This window comes from Hyaena hyaena, unplaced genomic scaffold (assembly GCF_003009895.1).
Source record: "Hyaena hyaena isolate Hyena2069 unplaced genomic scaffold, ASM300989v1 scaffold_1016, whole genome shotgun sequence".
NCBI classification, from domain to species: domain Eukaryota; kingdom Metazoa; phylum Chordata; class Mammalia; order Carnivora; family Hyaenidae; genus Hyaena; species Hyaena hyaena.
Genome location: NW_024081649.1, coordinates 195,659 through 217,019, shown reverse-complemented (window position 1 = coordinate 217,019; position 21,361 = coordinate 195,659). Strand labels below are relative to the sequence as shown.

At 36.8% G+C, this 21,361-nt stretch overlaps 1 protein-coding gene across 1 annotated transcript in view; it reads left to right on the top strand.

Moving 5' to 3' along the window:
- Window positions 1-21,361, top strand: part of LOC120223593 (neurexin-3) — a gene marked incomplete at its 3' end in the record, with an annotated part of 324,726 nt that overhangs the window by 152,597 nt on the left and 150,768 nt on the right. The window contains exon 6 of the mRNA XM_039221796.1: window positions 399-425. Within this exon, the coding sequence (XP_039077727.1) occupies window positions 399-425 (27 nt within the window). The remainder of the gene's footprint in view (window positions 1-398; window positions 426-21,361) is intronic.

Sequence of the window (21,361 nt, the reverse complement as noted above, 5' to 3'; positions counted from 1 at the left end):
TGTTGGGGAAATTTTTGCATCATTTTCCAAGTCGAAAAAAATTAACATTTCAAAGTTCAGGTTTGAAATACTTTATATAAATGAATAGGTTTTTGAAAAAAAGAAAGGAGCAGCATATTCAAGTGTCTATTGTGGATATATATGTATACCAGTATATATCTCTATACATATGTGTATATATATGTGTGTGTGTGTATATATATATGTATCTAACTTTACTAAATAATATACTGTACATATACACCCACCCTTAAACTTGTACATACTGTATATATATAAAATGGCCACATTTCTTGCGTGTGTCTGTCCCCGGAAGGGTGGACTGATTGTTTTTGGATGTCTGCAGCTGTTACCTTGAAGGATGCGATTTCATCTTTCATTTATTTTTCCCCATCTAGACTGTATCAGGATAAACTGTAACTCCAGTAAGTTTTCCCTCAAGTTTCATTTTGTTCTTAAAAGAAAAGAAAAACTGGCTTTATTTTGTTTACTGTTTTATGAGCTGTTTTTTGTTTGAATTATTTTATGTTCTTACTATGGAGTTGTGGGAGCGGGGGAGCTGGGGTTGACCAGATGAAGGGTTGGTGAGGGTAATGGGCTGAGTGTGGTCCAGGGCTTGGTTTCTGAACTGGGGCGGGTCCTCTCTTCTTTCCTTGCATTTGCTCTTTATGCAGAAAAGGAGGAAAGGGCACCTGGATAAGGAAACAACTTGAAAATGAAATAAATGGTAATTTGTTGTTTTGGGGAAATAATTCTCAGGGGTGGACCAAAAAACCGCCCCCCGCAAAAAACCAAAAAACCTTTAGAACAACCAGAATGCACTTCTCCACTACCAAAAGCTTCAGAAAATAAAAGTAAAGTTCATGACCCAGAAGGTGGCTGCCAACTCTGACATTTCTTTCCTGGTATTTATCACCATAGGGATTTTTTTTTTTTCTCAGAGGGTAGGCACAGCATTATTCTTGGTGATAATGCAACATTTTAACCAAAGACTTGAGACACAGTCTGGCTCTTCTGAATGAAGAATTGTGGCCTATTATTTTTACTTTATTCCATTCAAATATTCTCGTTCTTGAAGGAGAGTGTTAATGAAGTGTAGGCTGAATTCTACTTCTGTGTTTCTTCTGCCTCAGAAATGAACATGAACTGGAGTCATGAGGTAGGGGAACAGGAAGAGAAAGAGGAAGGATGGACAGAAAGAATAAGTTTATTGATAAAATACATAAAGGAAGAAATATATTTTGAGTCTTAGAGTATATTATATCAGTTAAGACAGATAACTAGGGTAATTAGGGTAATTAGCTATAACAAACAATCCCAACATTTTAATGGCTCAACAAAAGACAGGTTTATTTCTTGTTCAGGAAGAATTCAATGCTAATGACAGCTCTCTTCAAAGAAGTAATTCAGGCATCTAGAAGTAATTCAGGCATTCTTTTATGACCTTGATCTACCACTTTGGAGTTCTTCACTTCCAGCCATATCCATAGGGGAGAGAGAGAGAAAGAGCGAGCGAGCGAGCGAGCGAGCTTGGATGGTTACACAGTGTGTTTTTATTGCCTTTCCTGGAAATGATGTACAGTGCATCACTTCTGCTCGTATTTTGTCAGATATGACTCCATCTAAAATGCAAAGGAAGTTGGGGAATATGGTCATCCTGTGGACCCAGGAAGACAAAATTAGGTTAGTTGAGCATCTAACACACATGATTCTCAGTATTATCTCTTCATTTTTTGCTTCTTTCCTCACTAGGGTCTTTCTGTAGGAAAAAAAAATTATGAAAGGAAATAATACAACTTTTATATTTTATTTACTTGTTTATTCCATCATATTAAATATTTTATAGGTGCTACTAGTTTGACCTTCTTTCTTGGGAGATTGTTTATCACGATGAAAAACTAGTAAAGCCCAAATCCACCATTTTTTTGTGGGGGAAGCAAATGTTCCATATAAATTAACAAAAGAAAAGAAATATTAAAAAATCGATATAAACAACCACTTCCTAAAGCAGAGTGCTTTATGCTTGTCTTGGCGTCACTTTCAGTTAATTTAAGCAATGTCCTATTTTGCTGTGTTTAAACATTTCTAATTAGCCAGAAATTTCTCATGATATTTAGATCATTAAAGGCCTAATTGAAACATCCTTTTTATCTTGAATACTGGCATTTTCTCTTTCTTTAAGCAGCTTTATTGAGACATAATTTGCATACCACGAAAATCATCCACTGTAAGCCTACAATTCAGTGATTTTTATTAAATTTATAGAGTTGTCTAGATACCACCACAATCAAATTTTAGAGCATTTCTGTCATCTCCCCAGATTTACTTCATGTCCATTTGCAGTTAATCCCTGGTCTTACTCTTAGCCCCAGACAACTACCAGTTTGCTTTTATCTCTATAAATTTGCCTTTTCTGGACTTTTCATATAAATGGAATCATATACTATGCAGCCATTTTGTCTGGCCTCTTAAAAAAACATATATAAATATATATATAAATATTTATATATCTATATAAAGCTCTTTTCTTTTCCTTAATATTTAGAAGGAAATAAGATGGAGATGAGCACAAAGGTGGAAGAATCTCATTCAAAGTTGAATTTGGCATCTTCTGGTATCAACACTTATTTTCAGAACAGAGAACTGAGATAGTTATTTGAGCTGGATATCAGGATTTGCTTTTTGTGTTCTATCCAGACTTTATCTTATAATTAATTCCACGTATTTCCATCTGATCAGCCATGAAAAGTCATCATAAGACAAGTTCCAGAATTCTTTCTACTAGGAAGACAGTACCTCTTCTCCCGGACATATATGCTAGCAGGCTTTCTAAACCCGATAAAAGATTTTCTGTTCAGAGCCACCAAAACCATCATTGAGAGGAAATAAGTTAGCAAAGATGTGTTCCCTACTTTGATCACAGTATAGAAAGAGTATAACTAGTTTTAGTTCAGTATTTAGATAAAGAGCCAAGATTGGATTTTGGAAATCGATTTTGAAATCTTAAGATAAAACTTTAACATACTAAAGAAGTTAATTTTGGCTTGAACAGCAGAGGAAGAATACATAGTGGCCACTAACTGAACAGTCGTTGAATAGAAACAAAAGAAAACAAAGCATGAGTCCTTTAATCTAAGCTCTTTAGTGCTGAGGCATATAGATGTGTACCCAGGGTAGAGTCACAAAGTGAAAGTGACACATTTTCTTGAAGTTAATTTTAATTGTTGATTTGGAGTAAAAACTTGAAACCAAAGTGATATATTATGCAGAAGAATGCAAATGTGAATCTTATTTGGTTCATGAATTTTATGTTATAAGAAAAACTAAGAATCAAAGACATCATTTTTATTATGTATCTTCTCTTTTCCATCCCTGACATTATTGGCACTTGGGTGGAAAAGTTTGAGAAGGCTACAGGTAATCAGAACTTCTAAACCCCTTCCCTGTGGACTAGATGTCAGAATTCATAGTTCACTCTGTTATAGGATCTCAAGTTGTTTCTGTGATAGGTGTGTAGATCCTTCTTCTTAAGCAGTTTTTGGGGTAAGATTGATTTGTATCCTGAGTTGAGAGGGTGGAATTTTCCTCTTTCCTCTTAGCCTTGTCTCTAGGTACCATTTCAGTAGAAGTCAGAGGGTGTTATTGCTCACGTTTCAAAGCAGAGCTTCTCTTTACCTCTTGAAGGGACATTCGGAATTAAACTTCAACCGTGTTTGAATGTAAGTTCATGAACTTTTCCAGTGAATTCCTTTATAGAATGCCTGTCCTCTGGAAAGTCAGGTAAAATACAGAATGTCATCATCTGTGTGTTTTCTTTTTTTTTTTTTCCCTTCATCTTCTGCATAGTGTTTGGGGAAATGGTTTGTGTGACACCCTTTTTAATGGAGGAAAGAGCATGAAAAAGAAGGATGATATAGTATAAGGAGAAACAGCAGGCCAGGATAGAGGGCAGTGATCTTGAGACAAAAACCTGTTCTTTTGGACTTTGTTGGCTGGTCCTTCTGTTAATGACTTTGGCCCAGCTCTGTGCTGAGGGTTTCTAAGAAGAAACACTTTTTTAAAAATCAGCTTCTCTACCTTCTTTCCTCTCATTTTCTTCTCCAATTCTTTGTCTTTCCCCTAATATCTAGGTATACTTACCATCACTCATTCTAAATCTTGGTATCCCTGGTTTCCAAATCCTTCAAGAATACCACATCATAAATTTTTCCCTGGCTTTTTGTCACCAAACATATATTAGAGAGTGTATAAACCAAGGTCTTTGGTTGAAACTGGGACATTGTTGGATTTGGTTCCATTGGCTGGAATATTAAAAAAATGTAAAATAAGGAGATTCCAGCCGAGAACATACTTTAAAATTGCAAAAGATCAACAGAGTTGGCAGCCATCATGGTGATTGAACTAGTGGGTGGCCTGAGGCACTGCTAGAGAAAACAGGGCTGCTCTCTGGGAAATTTCTGGAGGAAATCACCTGTTCCTATGGTTCCAGTTCCTTGAGGCTGGCAGCAACCTAAGAACCATGCGGTTTTGAAAACAGGTATGGACTTCTTATTGGTCTCGTGGATGTTTGCTCAAATCAAAGTATGGAAAAAGGTTTGTTGTTTTTCACCTTGTCTGATTCTGACTGCCCTACAGTTTCCTAGTTCCTAATTTATTCTCTCCCTTTCAAGCCGTGCACAGCATAGCTTGAATAAATATAGTGTTCTCATATTAATTATGTATGACTATAGCATGAATGTATATCATGAACACATATAAATGAATATCAATTTCATTCTTTTGTTTTTTGGCCTTTCCCTTCTCTGAAAGGCTAATTTCTCTGTATATGGTCATTTTCTTAATCGTTCTGAAAAGAGGTGTATATATCACCTGGAAATCGTGAGTTTGTGTATATGCCTGGTTATTTAGGCAAATGTAGAACCCCTCCCCCAATTACTTTGAACTTGAAGTCTCAATTTACCAGTAACAAGGTTCGTTTTTTCTTCTTAGATATAAAGGAGAAAAGAAGTAGAGTGCCATGCAAAAAATATATTGACCTGAAAACACTCAAGTGTCACACTGTAGTCATGTCAGAGAATAGCTTTGGTAATTTTCTCCGCTTCCATAGACTCTGTTATCTTTGGATCATCATAGAGATGCACAATTATATAAGAGCTGTATGAAGATAACATCACAAGGATATGATGCCTCTAAGTCATACCTCTGAAGGCCACTAGTATTTACTAAATATTCCTGCTCTTGCACCTGCTTGCCTAGTGTCTGGTTTTTGCCTTTTGCGATAGCTTCTCTGCTTTAGTCTGTTTTTAAGCAGACTCAATTTCCAGTGTTTTGGCCAAGTCCACAGTATGTGGGTGTTTCTTGCTTAATTTAGGCATAGCTTGGTGAACTGCAGTTTATTATGCCAGACTTTCAGTTTTTTCCACTTCCTTTTTCTCTCTCTTCCCTCTGTATGTTATCAGTCTCTGTGGCTTCATCTGTAGGCCTGGTATATCTAGAAATACCAGAGCTGAATTGTTTAGCTCATCCTTTTATTTCAGAGATGCATACTTTAGGTCACCCAGGAACTTCTTCACTATTAAAAGTCTTCTAAGAAGGAAATTCTAGAACCCTCTTTGGTATTTGTTCCAGTCATTTGCCAGGCCATATCACTTCTCCTAGAGTTTTAGTGGGGATGGAAAACCACAAAGCAAAATCTTCTATATGATATTTTGTGTCAGACTATCAACATCAAACCTGAGTGTCTATTTCCATACTAAATGATTATGCTTACTTTTCTACTTTCCTCAAAACCCACTTTTTAAAAAATAATACATAATTTTGTTTCTCTTTGGGATGTTTTGTATTTTTTATATTTTATAATTTGAAACATTTCAAGTGTAAGTTTATTAATAGTATCAATAATGGCCAGCTTTGAGTATGATGGTACGATGCTTCCTAAATGTTTCATACTAAATTTTTCTTTAAACATATTCAGGATGGTTTTATTTTTAAACAGTTAAAAAATTGTACTGGAACAAGGATAAAGTAAAAATTCCGATTCTCACACCTATTCTTAGAGCTCATATTCTCTTTCTCAGAGACCCAAAATTATCAGTCTTTGTATATTCTCTCAAAGATAATCTGTGAGTGTACAACATAGAGTTAAAACCATATTGTACCCTCCCCCCCCCCCCCCCCCCGCTCCCTTTTCCTTCTTGACACAGTATTAACACATTCTTCTGAATCTTGTCCTTTTTCACTTAAAATGTTTTAGGGACTATTTTATGTGAGGATATTAAGGTCTCTTTTGTCCTTTGTGTTTTAACATTTATTCATTTTTGAGAGACAGAAATAGAACACGAGCAGGGAAAGGGCAAAGAGAGAGGGAGACACAAAATCTGAAGCAGGCTCCAGACTCTGAGTTGTCAGCACAAAGCCCGATGCGGGGCTTGAACCCACAAACCATGAGATCATGACTTGAGCTGAAGTTGGATGGTTAACTGACTGAGCCACCCAGGTGCCCCTCCTTTATGCTTTTTAACGGTTGCATAATCCTACATTTTAAATATTATAGTTGATTAAATCAGCACCCTATTAATACACATTTAGGGTTTTTTTTCAGCTTTTCACTATGATGAAAGGAAGAAAATATGTGTTTTTGTTTATTAGTCTTTGCATGCATCTACAGGACTATATATTGGATAAATCCCTGAAAGTGGAATTAACTAGTTCAATAGATAAGTGCATTACAAAAGATGATAGATATTGTCCAGTTATGCTCCAATGAAGTTGTGCAGATTTACATCTACACCAGCTATATCAGCTATAAATGAATGTTTGTTTCTCTTTACCCTTACCAAACACACTGCATAATCACTTTTTATTCATTTTCTCAAAAGACCTCTTTAAAATGTTACTGTCACATATCCCATTGAGAGCCACTGTCACCCATACACATCCTTTCCATCCATCTTCTTCTTCAAGTGTAGGTAGGGACCCTTGTTATTCGAAACTTATCCCAGAAATCTTTCAACGGAAATCTGCTGTAGCAGAATTTTACATGTTAATCTTGTTTTTGTTTTCTAGGAAGCAGAGGTGTTGTAGAAAGATGGCAATATGTTATAGTAATTTTGTGTGATTTCCCTCTTATACTCTTGTTTATCTACATTAGAATCCCAGCAGTGAGGCGCTTTAGTGCAATTACCAAGAGCAAGGAGCACCCTGGAACCAAATGGCCTGGGTTTAACCCTCGTCTCTAACACTAATGATCTATGAGTCTGGACAATTCAGCTCTCAGTTTTCTTAATCGTAAAATGGGCATAATTATAGGATCTGCTTCTCTGAATGAGAACAGAACCTAGAACATAATACGTGCTGTATGTGTGGTGGTGGTGGTGATGATGATTAATACTATCATAGTGTTACAGCTGAAAATATGAACTTTTGAGAACTATCCTTGTTCAGGAATGGATAGCTACATATTCCTAAAACCATACTTGGTAGCTTAATAGATGCCTGTAAAATGAGCATCCTACTTTCTCCTGTCAATTACTTAGGACAATAGTAAACTCTTCAAGGCCATCAGAGTTGCACTGGATTCTGCACCAGTTACATTACTAATAAGACTATTGATGAGACCATTGTGGGGTCATACAGGGATTTCCTTTTTCATTCTGTGCATTTTGATAAATAAAAATTTGATGTTAACCCAAAACTAATAAAAATACTTTGACTTCATGAGTTCTTCTGTGTTTGTTTCTGGAACTTTGACATCATTTTAAAAAACACTTAATAGTGTTCTAAAATGAGAACATTATCTATAAAATGCACAGGTCTGATTAGATGATACCATCACATTTATGACTTCAATAACGTCTAATACCAATTTCCTATACTAAAACAGGAACCAAAATAAAATCTAATCAAATCAGAGAAATAAGAGTTTTTACAGCAGGGCTATAGGTTTTTGGCTAAAGCATTACTGTCCAGTTTCCTTGGCACATTCCTATTATGACTTTAAAAGTCATCACATTCATGCAGACCATAATTAGAAAGGAGAGCTAGTTCACCAAGAGGAGAAAAGAGCCATCCCCTCTTTAGGAAATCTTGTATTTTGGTTTCAAGCAGTTTATTGAAGCATAGTGTGATGAATCAATATGTTAGAGATTCACACCCGTACCTTTGGGTAACTAAAATCACACATATATGCTGTACAAAGGCTGGTGGCTCAGTCGTTAGCAGATCCATATGTGATGCCCGTTAATGGAAAATTAATGACCATTTAGCAGTTAGAACTACAGTACCATCTATCCTCAACTTCTAGGAATGTCCTCTGAGAGCAGATTAAAAGAGATATTAACCGAAGAAACTTCTCCTTCAGTGGCTTTAGCTAAGGCTACTTTTTCTCTGATTTAAAAATGGTCCCTGGCGCTTGGAGGAGGGCACTTGTTGGGATGAGCACTGGATGTTATATGGAAACCAACTTGACAATAAATTATGAAAGAAAACAAAAACAAAAAAAATGGTCCCTGGGTTCTAGGATATAAATATATCACCTTTTGATTTGCTTCTCTTGTGTAGTGAGCTCCTGGTATAGAAAAGTCTGCTCAGGATGTGACTTTAACAATTGTTGTTCATCTGGATTTTAGATGGGGTAAAGGGATTGGGATCAAGTGCTCAACTAAAGAGTAGATAGGAAGTGGGAGTAACAGAGTAAATTATAAGTAAGTGGCTTCCAAAGGAGAGTATGTTTTGTCTCATCAAAGGAAGAAGCTGAAGAAATAGCAGAGAAGGAGAAAACAGATTTAAGTTAAAAACTCAAAATCTCACAAAGTGTTTAGATACAAGTGAAGCTAATAGAGTTACTGGATTCTAGGAAATATTGCTAAATGAAGGAGTAAAGTTTAAGCATCTTAAAAACAGGCAAACACCTTGCAAACTTAGGCATGATCTATTATGAACTACCCAGACAATAGAGGCTATATAGACACCTAGGAGTGTTTGCTAATCACAGTTCAAGCCTTTGTACTTAATTCAAATTAGTACTTAATTTAAATTAGTATTAAATTAGTGTCCATAGTTTGGACATGTATGCATACATATAGTGGTATCCTATGTTGGCACAGCCTAAAATTTTTATGCTGATGTTTGCCACTGTTGGATTTTCATGACCTAAAGCTACCTTGGATATAGGAGATGCTTAATAAATAATTAAGTCAATGAGGTGATGAAATATGCCTATCCCTCTACTTTATTATTTATACAAATACTCTTAGTAATCAACACAAAAGGTACAAGGTGAAAATTGTAAACTATGATTTTTTGTTTTGTCATTGTAAAAGGAAGAAAATTAACCAAAGAATGAATTTATTCTCTTAACCCTAAAACCTAAAAGAATACATATTACTTTCTCTGTAAAATCAGAGATTTCAGACAGAATGACAGTTTTCATGAAACCTGATTTGGCTAAGTTTTGGTTGAAATCAAGAAAATTATGTAAAGGGAGATAAATATGTATTAGTAGATATTATATGTAGTCACTCTTCTTTGTTCTTCATTCACTTATTCCAAGAACATTCATTGAGAGTTAACTGGATTTCAGGTGTTGAAGCCAGTTTTAGGGGTTTATACTATGTATTCCCAAGCAAAATTCAAAAGGAATACTTATATATTAGGTACCTTGCCCCCCCCCCTTTTTTTTTCATTTTCTCTTAGAGAAATCGTAATTCAGGTTTATGTACAGATGTCCCCCGACTTATAATAGTTTGGCTTATGATTTGTTTTACTTTATGATGGTGTAAAAATGATACACATTCAACAGAAACCCTATTCTGCATTTTAATCTTTTCCTGGGGTAGTGATAAGCAGTATGATACTCTCATGATGCTGGGCAGTGGTGGTGAGCCATAGATCCCACGAAGCCATGCGATGGTGAGGATAAGTAAGCAACACACTTACAACCATTCTATTTTTCACTTTCAGTACAGCATGCAATTGCATGAGCTGTCCAACACCTTAGTATAAAATAGGCTTTGTGTTAGATGATTTTGCCCAACTATCAGCAAATATTCTGAGCATAGTGAAGGTGGACTAGGCTCACCTGTGTTGTTTGATAGTTAGGCACTTGCTTTTTATAACACTTTCAACTTAGTGATGGATTTATTGGGATGTTAACCCCATTGTACATTAAGGAAGATCTACATGTCTATAATCCAGGGGCACCTGGGTGGCTCAGTCAGTTAAGTGTCCAACTCTTGGGTTTTGGGTCAGGTCATGATATAAACAGTTTTGTGAGTTTGAGTCCCACAGGGCCTCTGCACTGACAGTGTGGAGCCTGCTTGGGATTCTGTCTCCCTCTCTCTCTGCCCTTCCCCTGCTCATGCTGTCTTTGTCTGTCTCAAAATAAATAAACTTAAACAATTAAAAAAAAATCCAGTTAAATTTTTTTTATAGATTTTGTTCAGGGATGGTTCATTTCAACATTCAGTTCAACATAATAGTTTCTTTTCTTCACAATACACTTGACCCTTGAATAGTGTGAGGCATAGGGGTTCTAGCCTCCTTGTAGTTGAAGAGCTATATATACTCTTTGACTCTCCCCCAAAATATTACTGTTAATTGCTTGCAGTTAATCAGGAAGCCTTATTAATGACAGAAACAGTAGATTAACACATTTTCTATGTTAAATGTATTACATACTGTATTCTTACATAAAGTAAGCAAGGGAAAAGAAAATTATTGAGAAAATCATAATAAAGAGAAAATACATCCACAGTAGTGTCCTAGGAAAAAAAATCTGCATATAAGTGGACCTGCGCAGTTAAAACCCATTTTTTTGGTCAAGGGTCAACTGTATACGTGCATCCATTGTGTTTAGGTCCTGATCACTGGTCTACTTAGCCAGGGCTCTTTCCTGATTTCTCTTTTTCTGTTTTGGCCTTGTCCTCCTTCATCTGACCACTTGCTTGGAGCCAAGTAAGATGTGTTCCTGGTCTCCTTTCAACACTTGATATTTCAGGCACTGTAGTTTTTAGTAAAAATGTTTTTTTTTTTTGTTTGTTTCATTTTTGTAAGATTTCTTTTTGGACTCTGATTCATTTTATTTGTCTAATATACATTAATATTTGTAAGGTGAAAGGTTCAATAAAGTATTAGTGTTAGGCACAGTTTAAATTTTGAAAATTAGGAAGGGCCACTTTATCAGTGAGCTGTAAGATGTGCTAACATTATCAACCAAACTCTCCATTCCTGTTTGGTTAGAAGATAAATACATCAGTGGACATACGTCCCTTTCATTGTTCCTGAAAATATGTTTGTGTGTGTGCATGTGTGCATGTGCATGTGTGTGCAGGTCTGTGTGTATTACAACAGGTGTCATTTATATGTTGTAGAGAAGGTTTAACATGAATTGTTTCCTGAGCAATTAGCCACAAAGTGTAAGTCTCCCTGCTGATTCAGAGCATCTCAACAAACAGTTTTTCTCAACTTTAGCACCAATTTTGGGAAGAAAACTTAGAGTCCAGAAGTTGTTGCTTCTAAAAGAAATGGAATAATTTGTTGGCTGCTCTGTTTACCAAATGACTAAAATCACGACGCTTTCTAACTTAGAGTTTATTGGAAGATAGGGAACTAAACCACAAAGGGATATATAAATTTTCCTTCAGAAAATAAAGTTGTTTCAGAGTAAATCTGATTATATAATATCTGAACACTAAAAGATTACACTGTTATCACCAAAGCCTTGTGCCAGCACTTTGTCAGAAGCCGTGTTCACAGTGGCCCCTGGAAGGGCCCTCATTAGGGAGTAGGAAGTAAGAGAAAAATATCAAGGAGTGTAGGCAGGAGGTATGGAGTTTACTTATAATGATCTAAGTGTTCATCTTCCTGAAGAGCTGATGTTACATTGCACTAGAAGAATGTTAAAAGGCATATGTGTTAGAGAAGTGAGACAAAATGTATCAGAGATTATATCTCCGGAAGCAAAGTCCTGAATAGTTATGAGCTCAGGATCTTCCCAAGAGGCCTGCTGGAGCACATTTTTTAAAAAAAAAAAATATCAGTATAAGTGGGGAAACCAAGGCTTATGGAATCCAAGTGCATTGCCTAAGGTCTCAGAGTGATTAGTAGTAGGCATGAATGAGTCTTCATAAATTCCATTTTCTGATTCTTTTTAAAAAATTTTATTTAATGGTTATTTATTTTTGAGAGAGAGAGTGAGTGAGCAGGGGAGGAACAGAGAGAAAGGGAGACACAGAATCTGAAGCAGGGTCCAGGCTCTGAGCTGTCAGCACAGAGTTCAATGCGGGGCTTGAACTCACGAACCACGAGATCATAACCTGAGCTGAAGTCAAACATTTAACCGACTGAGCCACCCAGGTACCCCTCCATTTTTTGATTCATAATCAAATGAGCACTCCTTGTCACCTAAGTCATACTAACTTATAATGACACCATAGGACATTTTTTTTCTTTAGAATTAGTAAAAAGAAAACAGAGGGGTTAGGGACCACTGCAAAGGTTCCAATTAGGATATTATGATCTAAAATCTTAGATGTGGTAAGAACAGCAACATAAATAGAATGAAATTTAGTTTTGAACCTGGCAGATGACAGAAATAATATTGGGATTATCCACAAATATGGGCAGGTTCAAATCTACAGCATAAATGAGGGCTTACTTACTCCTCTGTAAGGAAGGAGGTACTAAAGAGGAAGAAAATTGGAAACGTTGAAGGGGGAAGGCAGAAGTCCCCTTTATTTCCTGTGAGTGGGTTTCTGTGATGATCAGTCAGGAAGCCCTTTTCTTACTTACCTCCCCAGAACCTGTGGGAAAGGAACTACCCTCCTGGCCAGAATGAGGATGCCCGCAGGAGTAGAATGGCGAGAGCAGCAGAGACAGAAGGCTTGAAAGGAGCAGAAAAAGCAGATGGCAGCAACAAATGTGTGCAGGACAGGCAAAGAGGAAGAAAAAGGGCATACAAGTATCCCTTATGGAGCAGCAGAAGAGTAATGTGTCTTATCACTGTAGAAGAAAATCAGTATTTTTCTGATCTCCCAGAGAAAAGGAGAATGCAGAGGAAGATGAAGACATTATGATGAAGCCACTAAGCTAGGGAATACATGGTTAGAGAAGGCTTGTACTGTCTTGTGAGAAGAAATTGACATTTGAAATTAAACTCACCAGACATACCTGTCAATAGTTGAGATGTTTAAGTGTTTGATTCACTGATTGTTATTTACAAGCAAACCCTTTTGATGAAGGAACCCATTAAAAACAAAAGCTTTCCGATTGTCAGAAATAGAAATGCTAGATATTGTAAGGGCCCAGGTACTTGTCCTTGGTCGAGTTCATCCATACCCCTACACACCTGCTGGAAAACAGAAGTGTGAGGATCTCATGATTAACATCTCAAAGGCATGAAAATTAAATACCAAGTGAAGACACCACTCCATTCTTTTCCCTTTCCAAAATTTCCCTGAACCATTTCCTCTATTACAGCAAAAATGGATGTTAAGTCCATACACAAGAACGTATGCAATAAAATTTTGAAAAGCTTTGCTCTTGTTATATAAAGTGCATCAACTTCACAGATGGCTACTAGTTTTAGAAAAAAAAAAAAACAATAGCAAAGATTGAATGTTTTTTGCATGCCAGACATTGAGATGAGCAGTTTACTTGCATAATCTTCTTTAATCTATATTCTAATCTTATAGAGATAATGTTATCTTCATTTTAGAAATGAGAATTAATTTTGCAGAATGCTTTGCCCAGCTTCAGATTCAGTCTTTTTGATCACAAAGCCACAGCTGCTCGCCGTGGCATGCAGTGTCTCTCCTGCTTAGATGCTGCAATGTAGATGTCCAAATGAATGCATTCTACCACCCAGAACAAGTGCCGATGGTCCCCATGCAATATGCCGGTAGTTCCTATTTGTTTTTTAGGTTAATCCTTCTGTAATCTTGATCTTTCCAGAGTCAGGCTTCCTTAACTCAGTTTTGTGGCCATATTAGTGTCCCATTCTTTTTCATAACTAGTGTCTAAGGCTCTGTTTAATTCTATGAGCGAAAGGTCCTTGGCATTTAGGGATGCCTAGGAGGTGAGTTAGAGGTATCATATAGGTGTGGAGATGACTAAAAAAGAAGTAGTGCTAGAATGCCTAAGTGATCATAGCTAAGTCATCCTCTGTGTGCCCAGCGCTTTGTTGGCCTTTTCTTTGGCAATATTGGTATTCGCTGTTTTTTTTGGTGGTGGTGGTTTTTTGCCTTTTTTTTTTTTTTTTTTTTTTTGGTCTCTGTTACACTCTCGTATTCTCATCTTAGCAAACAGATTATGGTCACTCAAATTTCCTGAACTCTCTTACACTTCTGTTCCTACGCTCAGGCTTTCTCTTATGCTCCAGATAGTGTTTCCCTCTGTGTCTGCCTGCCAACTGCTGCTCATCTTTTGTGACAGCTCAGGGATCACCACTCAGAAGGCTTTCCTTTTACCCCAGGCAAGTTCCATTGGCCACCTCTAGGTTCCCAAAGCATTCGGAATACACATCTTTCAGAACTCATCATGTTCCTTTATCTGCCTCTCTCTGTTTCTCTGGAACCAATGTCTGGACTCCTCACAGTTTGAGAAAGTATCCTATATCATGTGTCTTCACCAGCTAGCACAGTGGCACACACATAGTTGGCATTAATGCACATTTATTGAGTTAATTAATAATGATAAACTTGGTGACTTGAAACTTTGGGCCACAGGAGAGATCTGCATGGATGAATACAGATTTCTTAGAGGACAATTATTCCATGTTTATAAAGAGGGAAATCTCAGCGGATCATAGCTTACCATGATAAGGACATTTGTTCAACTCCTAAAGAGGAAATAATGCTTTAAGAAATTCTTACTAAATACTAATTAGAAGGCTAACATTTAATGTGAGGAAATGTGATTTCAAAGCAATCTGATTCTTCTTTTGCCTAAGTGGTACTGGTTCAAAGAGACATTTTAGGGGGAGCCTGGGTGACTCAGTTTGGTGTCAAACTTTGGCTCAGGTCATGGTCTCACAATTTGTGGGTTTGAGCCCTGCATTGGGCTCTCTGCTGTCAACCTGGAGGCTGAGCCTGCTTTGGATTCTGTGTCTCCCTCTCTCTCTGCCCTTCCCCTACTCATACTCTCCTTCTCTCAAAAATAAACATTAAAAAAAAAGACATTTAAGGCACAACTTACCTTTGTGGAGTAATGCTTTGCACATGTCAGAGTGTGTTGGCTTTATGTCTCATCTACCCTGGATGAAAACCTGTACTCTTTCCCATACTGTTTTTTATAGGCCTCTGTAAGCTTCAAACTGATCCTAAAGAGAATAAGGAAGATTACTCAGAGCAGATAAATGAAACAAACACAAACAACAGCATGGGGTGGGGGGATGGTGGTGACAGGATTACATAGTGCAGAGAACAGAACTTTTAGGCTCAGTTACACCTGCTCATTAGCTATCAGTCCCAAGGCAATTCCTCTGAGCCACCATGATTATTAGTGATAGCTGTAACATCATTTGATGAAGAAGACAAATGTTTGAATAGAAGCCTAGCTCCCAGCCATGTGCTTTCCATCCTAGTATTTAAACAGGCACCAAAAAACCAGCATTGTCCTATGGCCTCGTGTTTTACAGCTTGAATTGCTTGTTGATCATTTGAACTTGAAACAATAGAAACATCAGTTTTCCAGGCCTCCTAGCTACTTGTCTAACATTTCTGATTTGTCAAAGGGATTTGCTTCCTTTGTAAAAGATTTTGTAGGAGGCAGAACAGGGATTGGCATTTGAAGAAGTGGAGTGTACCTGAAATAGCTGTCAGGGTTTTCATGGCCAGGTTTTGTGGCAGCTGGTGTAGAATCTTGTGTGAAATTAATTTAGGCCTATCTGCCCCACTCCAAACAGGGTCACAGTAGTAATAGGGAGGGTCCTCATCTACCAAAGGCCCAGGGACCAAGGGTTAGTTTAATCCCAGAGGGGTTAAGCTTTCCCTGGTAAAATTTGGTGGTACAAGTGATATTCAATTATGTATTTGCCTATGGTGAAATATATCTAGAAGAAATAAAAACAGCAACAAAATCATATGGGCCAGCATTTAATGAGCATCTGTTTTGGGCCAGGTAATATTTTTAGTTGTTACATATATTATATCCTTTAAGCCCTACGAGAATCATATGTAGTACACAGGGCGATTTATATAATTTGTGGGGTCTAGTGCACAATGCAAATGTGAGCCCCTTGTTTAAAAAGTAGGGGAAACATTCCTCCCCCCAACCTATTATGGTGGTGTTTTTTTGTTTGTTTTTGTTTCTTTTTAGTGTGCTCCTAATACGTTCCCTCTAGCATGAGGATATGCATGGGGGGGAGTGTAGACCCTCACTGGCACTCAAGACTCTACCCCATGACTCTGCAAGTGGGGGCAGGAAGTAGCAGCAGTTGCTGGGTGGAGGTGGAAAAGCAGGTGGCCAAGAACTTGTCCTGGGGAGAAAAGACCATTTGTAACCCAAGTTTCCCATTGGAGTTCACTTGTAAAGCACACATTCAATTCCCAAGAATTCCATAAAATTCTTAAGAATTTTAAGACAGTGACTGCAAAGCATTGAACCCTAAACCCAGAGGGTTCTGTGTGATTGTACTGGTTACATACTTATGAAACTGGCTCTACAAATAGATATTATTTGAATTGTCCAGATAAGGTAACTTTAGTTAACAGAAAGTAGGGTTTCTTGGTTTTTTTTTGTTTGTTTGTTTGTTTGCTTGCTTTTGGTGGCATATCTGTCCACCCTATAATTACTAAAACATACTATGCCTATTATAAACATCTTGGCTTGTTCTAAATCTTGGTAGACTTTTAATCCTACATTTTGCAAATTTCTAATTGCTCCTGAATGTCTTTCCTCAAGGCCAAGGATAAATTATGAATCCTATGAATTATTCTTTCCATAGGGTTTACATAATGTTATACAATAATGCATTACATTTTCCTGGCCATTGGAAACATGCTTTGTTTTTGAATAAATCAAACTCCTAGTCCATTTTTACTGTACCTTCACCTTCAAAAGTCTGAATTATCACTTAATTTATCTGGTGGATCATCAGAAACTAGAAAACAGAATTTGGAAATCATCACATTAATGTACCACTGCTGCAGAAATCCCTTGGACTGAGGAGTGGGGGAAGGGAGAACATTCTGGGAATAATTGACCATTCACCATCTTAGAACAGTGCTGTCCGACAACTTGATTTCTGATTTGTTATTCCAGATTCACCCTTACCTAATTTAAAGATGAATCAAATGAATGCCCTTCAAAGGGAATGAATGAGAAAACTAGTGGGCCCCATCAGAATATTTTAAAGGAAAAGCTCTATTCTTTCCAACAAATTCCACAGAATCTCTGGAACAGAACGGGAGTAAATTGGTTTCAAGTTAATAAGTGAAAGTAAAACACTTGCTGTGGCTGTAATGAGTGCCATTCCTAAGGGCTGCCAGGCCAGGCCATTTTTCAATGTCTTTCTGGGAAGAATAATTTATGTAAGCTTCCACTGAGCAGCCGTTACTAGCTTGCCTTGCCCCTGCCTTCCTTGTGATTTGGGGCCCTGCCGTGCAAGCTGACATGCTGAGCTATTTGGCTGTCTCAGCCTCATGGCCAGCTCTTAGTCAAAACAATGTCAGGGGAATATGACAGCATCCATTCGGGGACCTAAGCTAGATTTCTTAGAATAATTGTATTCATGGGAGAGCATTTCCTTGTACCTATGTATACTTTGTTCTATGTAACAACATACTTAGTTAGTTCTGATTTTATTGCCATCACTTTTGAAGGCACATATTCATTCTCTTATGGAGTAGCTATGTCCTTCTACTCAAATGTCTTATATCAAGGAAATGATTTATTGGGACTCTGTATCCAGACTGATGGCTTAACCATCACAATTACCTGCAGGCAGTGAGTGTTTATTAATAAGGGTTTGATCACCTTTTCATGTGATTACATGTTAGCTTAGCTTTCCCTTCTAAATTGCCACTTAATTTATAGTTCAATTATTATTGATCCAAGAGCTATCAGTGAGTAATTCTGTTGATCGCAAGTTACATGTTTGGGAGGTAGGTTAACCCTCAAACTCACTTTATTTGGAGAGAATGTTGCTTTGACTAAAAATAATGAAGCTCATACTTAAATATTTATCTCACAAATGAGAGTCTCTGGTATTGAATAAACTTCATCTCTAAATATTTCCATCAAGACTTGAAGACTTGGTGGTCCACTCAAAAAGTCTAGACAGAAGTTAGCTAACTTTTTTCTGTAAATGGCCAGATAGTAAATGTTTTAGGCCCACGAGCTATACAGTCTCTGTCACAACTGACTTCTCTGCCATAACTGAGTTCTGCCATTGTACTACAAAAGCTGCCATAGACAGTACATAAACTAACGGGCAAGGCTGAGTTCCACTAAAACTTAACTAACTAAAATAGGAAGCAGGCCAATTTTGGGTCAAGGGTCATAGTTTGCTAATCGCTAGACTAGAACCGGAAGAGAACTATGTTTGTAGAAACTATGTTTGAGAAGTAGACTAAACTACCTAGCATTCCAAACTGTAAAGTCAATTAAAGTGTGAAAAAACTATTGAAAGCAAGTTTTATTCTAGATGCTGATAATGCAGTGTTGGATAGATCAACATTGGCTCTATCCTAAAGAAGTTTGCATTTTATTTGAATTGTTTGGGAACATATAAATACATACATGAGTTCAGATAATGCCAAATGCAAGAAATAAATTTGTACAAGATAAAGCAAGTGTCTGGAGGTGGGAGGGAGTACAATTTTAGATAGGATCATCCTGGAAGCCTTTCTTAGAAAATGCTCTTTGAGCTTTGGACACTTGAATGTTGGCATTTGAATGATGATAATGATCCAGTCTGGGGAAGGCTTAGGGAAAGAGTATTCTGTGTAGAGACATTAACAAAAGGCAAGGGCTTATGAAAGGAATGTACTTGGTGTATTTGAGAAACAGGAGAACATGAGTGTGGTTAAACCATGGCAGGTGGGGCATAAGGAAAAGGACTATTCATCTCTATCTTGAATTGTCCCCATTAAACTGACCTAGAAGTACAATTTTAAGTGGATTAAGAAACTCACCTTAAAATTTAGAATCTTTTGTTATTTATTCCCTTATGGAAGCAAGTTCATAGGTGTCTGTAGTAAATGCTTGATGTCAAAGTATAGTTTTTACCAATTCTAATACACATTGCAGAGTAGAAGAAAGCCAATGCTTTGTTTCAGAAATGGCTCTATCACTATTTGCACCATATTAAAGAAATAATGAGACCAGGACATCAGAAATAAGAGCTGGGGCAGATAAGAAAGCCATGTATCAGATCTATAGGTTTAGTCACTGGAGCCATGTAGAGAATTTCATAGCAGTTAGTGATCTTGGAATGCTAAATTGGGTGTAAGAGATCAACCATTAGTAGTTTCAATATGGATGCCTAGATGCCCCAAACTCACCAGTTGATGGGATACTGTAGTTGGAAACAATCCAAATTCTACCTTGAAAGAATCAACTCATGTTGTTTAACAGAAAATGCTGCATCTGGTCTTATATTATATAGTAATTTTATGAAGCTTTGGAAATAAGTTTACTTTAAATTTCTTGTTGTTTTGGGGTTGTGAAAACACCCAAGGAGAATTGCTTGCATCTAAACAAAACACCTTGAATTAATTTGATCAAGTCATTTGTCTCAATTAAGTAAAATTTGAGGAAATGGTTCTACCAGAATTAAGGCCAGCTCAGGAAAATTAGAGTGTCTTGCCTTGAAAGACAAGTTAGTTTTCTAGGCAGTGGTGTTTGATAACAGTGCTTCAGATGGAAGCAAAAGAATTTTGTGTTCTGTTAGGAATCATTGGAAGAGACCAAGAACAGTAACCTATTACAATTTCAGATAGCCAGGGGGAGAAATCAGTCTGCATTAATGAAAGAATATCATGTGTTTTTTTTTTTTTTTAATAAAATTGCTTTCAAAATACATGCAATAACTAGACCAAGATGTGATTGTGTGTGTGTGTGTGTGTGTGTGTGTGTGTGTGTGTATTTGTTGTGTATCTCTATCCTAGTAATGATCTTAGAGATTATGTAAGTCTGACATATTACTACCATTTTAGTTGATTATAATATTTCTTCCAAGTTACTTGGAGCATACTTAAAATTATTTTTATAAGCAAGGCAAATAGGCTCAGCAAAACTGGTTTGATGTCTTAATTTGCTTCACATACCCATTGTTTATGGATACTATAAAGATACATTTTAGCCTAGATTCTGTTACAAGTTCTAAATTTGTGTCTGATTTTGAATTAATAAGTTTTATTGAAGGTAGAAGTCTGAATGTAGCATCTTTGCTAACATTACATAGGATTTTCAAAAGTTAATTGGTCAGGAGAATGAAGGTAAGAGATTATATTTTGTTATGTGGGTTATTTTTTTCTACCTTGTTTTACTACAGTATATTGCAGGACTTTTTAAAATTTTTAAAAATTTAAATCAGGATTTTTATATCCACTTTTTTCCTGGTGTTTCATATGTTGAGCTAACATAATACTATGTGCTGGGGGCATTTAAGAAAATTATTTAACAATAAAATAGTATTTGGTGGTTCCATTTATTTTTTTTTTCCTTTTTCTAAGAGGATATAATGTATTCTTTTAAGCATCTTGAATCTCTTTCCTGGGAATTGGCAGCAGCAACTGTTATAAAGGGAACATTTTTGAAATATGGATCTTAATCACATCGAGTGCTATATCCATCAGAGTTTCCATTTTATATGGCACATTCAACTTCATTCATCTGACAGCAATGAAATAATGCTACTTTAGACCTCTATGGAAGTTTTATTGAATATCATCAAATGCTTAGCAAATATTTAAAACATTTCACATATTCTTACAACTGGGAATCACACATTGAAGATTATTTCCTGGTTTGGGAATGTTAATGTAATGAAAAAGTAATAAATATATCTTGACCTGACATGAAAGTAGAATAAGATGCTAACTTTACTGAGTGGCTCGATACTGCTCATAGAACAGAATAGCAGAAATATTACTTTTTCCCTAAACTGTGTGCCAGGCCAAGGTCATGTGCCTTATTCTCATGGCAAAAGCTGGTTTTGATTTCCAAACTGTAGCATGCAGGCATCAGAGTTGATGAAACAAACCACTGTTCTCACTGAAAATGGATAGGACAATAACATGTTCACTTACTTGCAAGTTTAGCAGGGTATCAACCTCTTTTCCTCCATTTCCGGAACCATCCTGTGGTTTGGAATGTCAGCATCTTTACAGTCCACTTTTCCTTGGAGCACCGGGGGAGC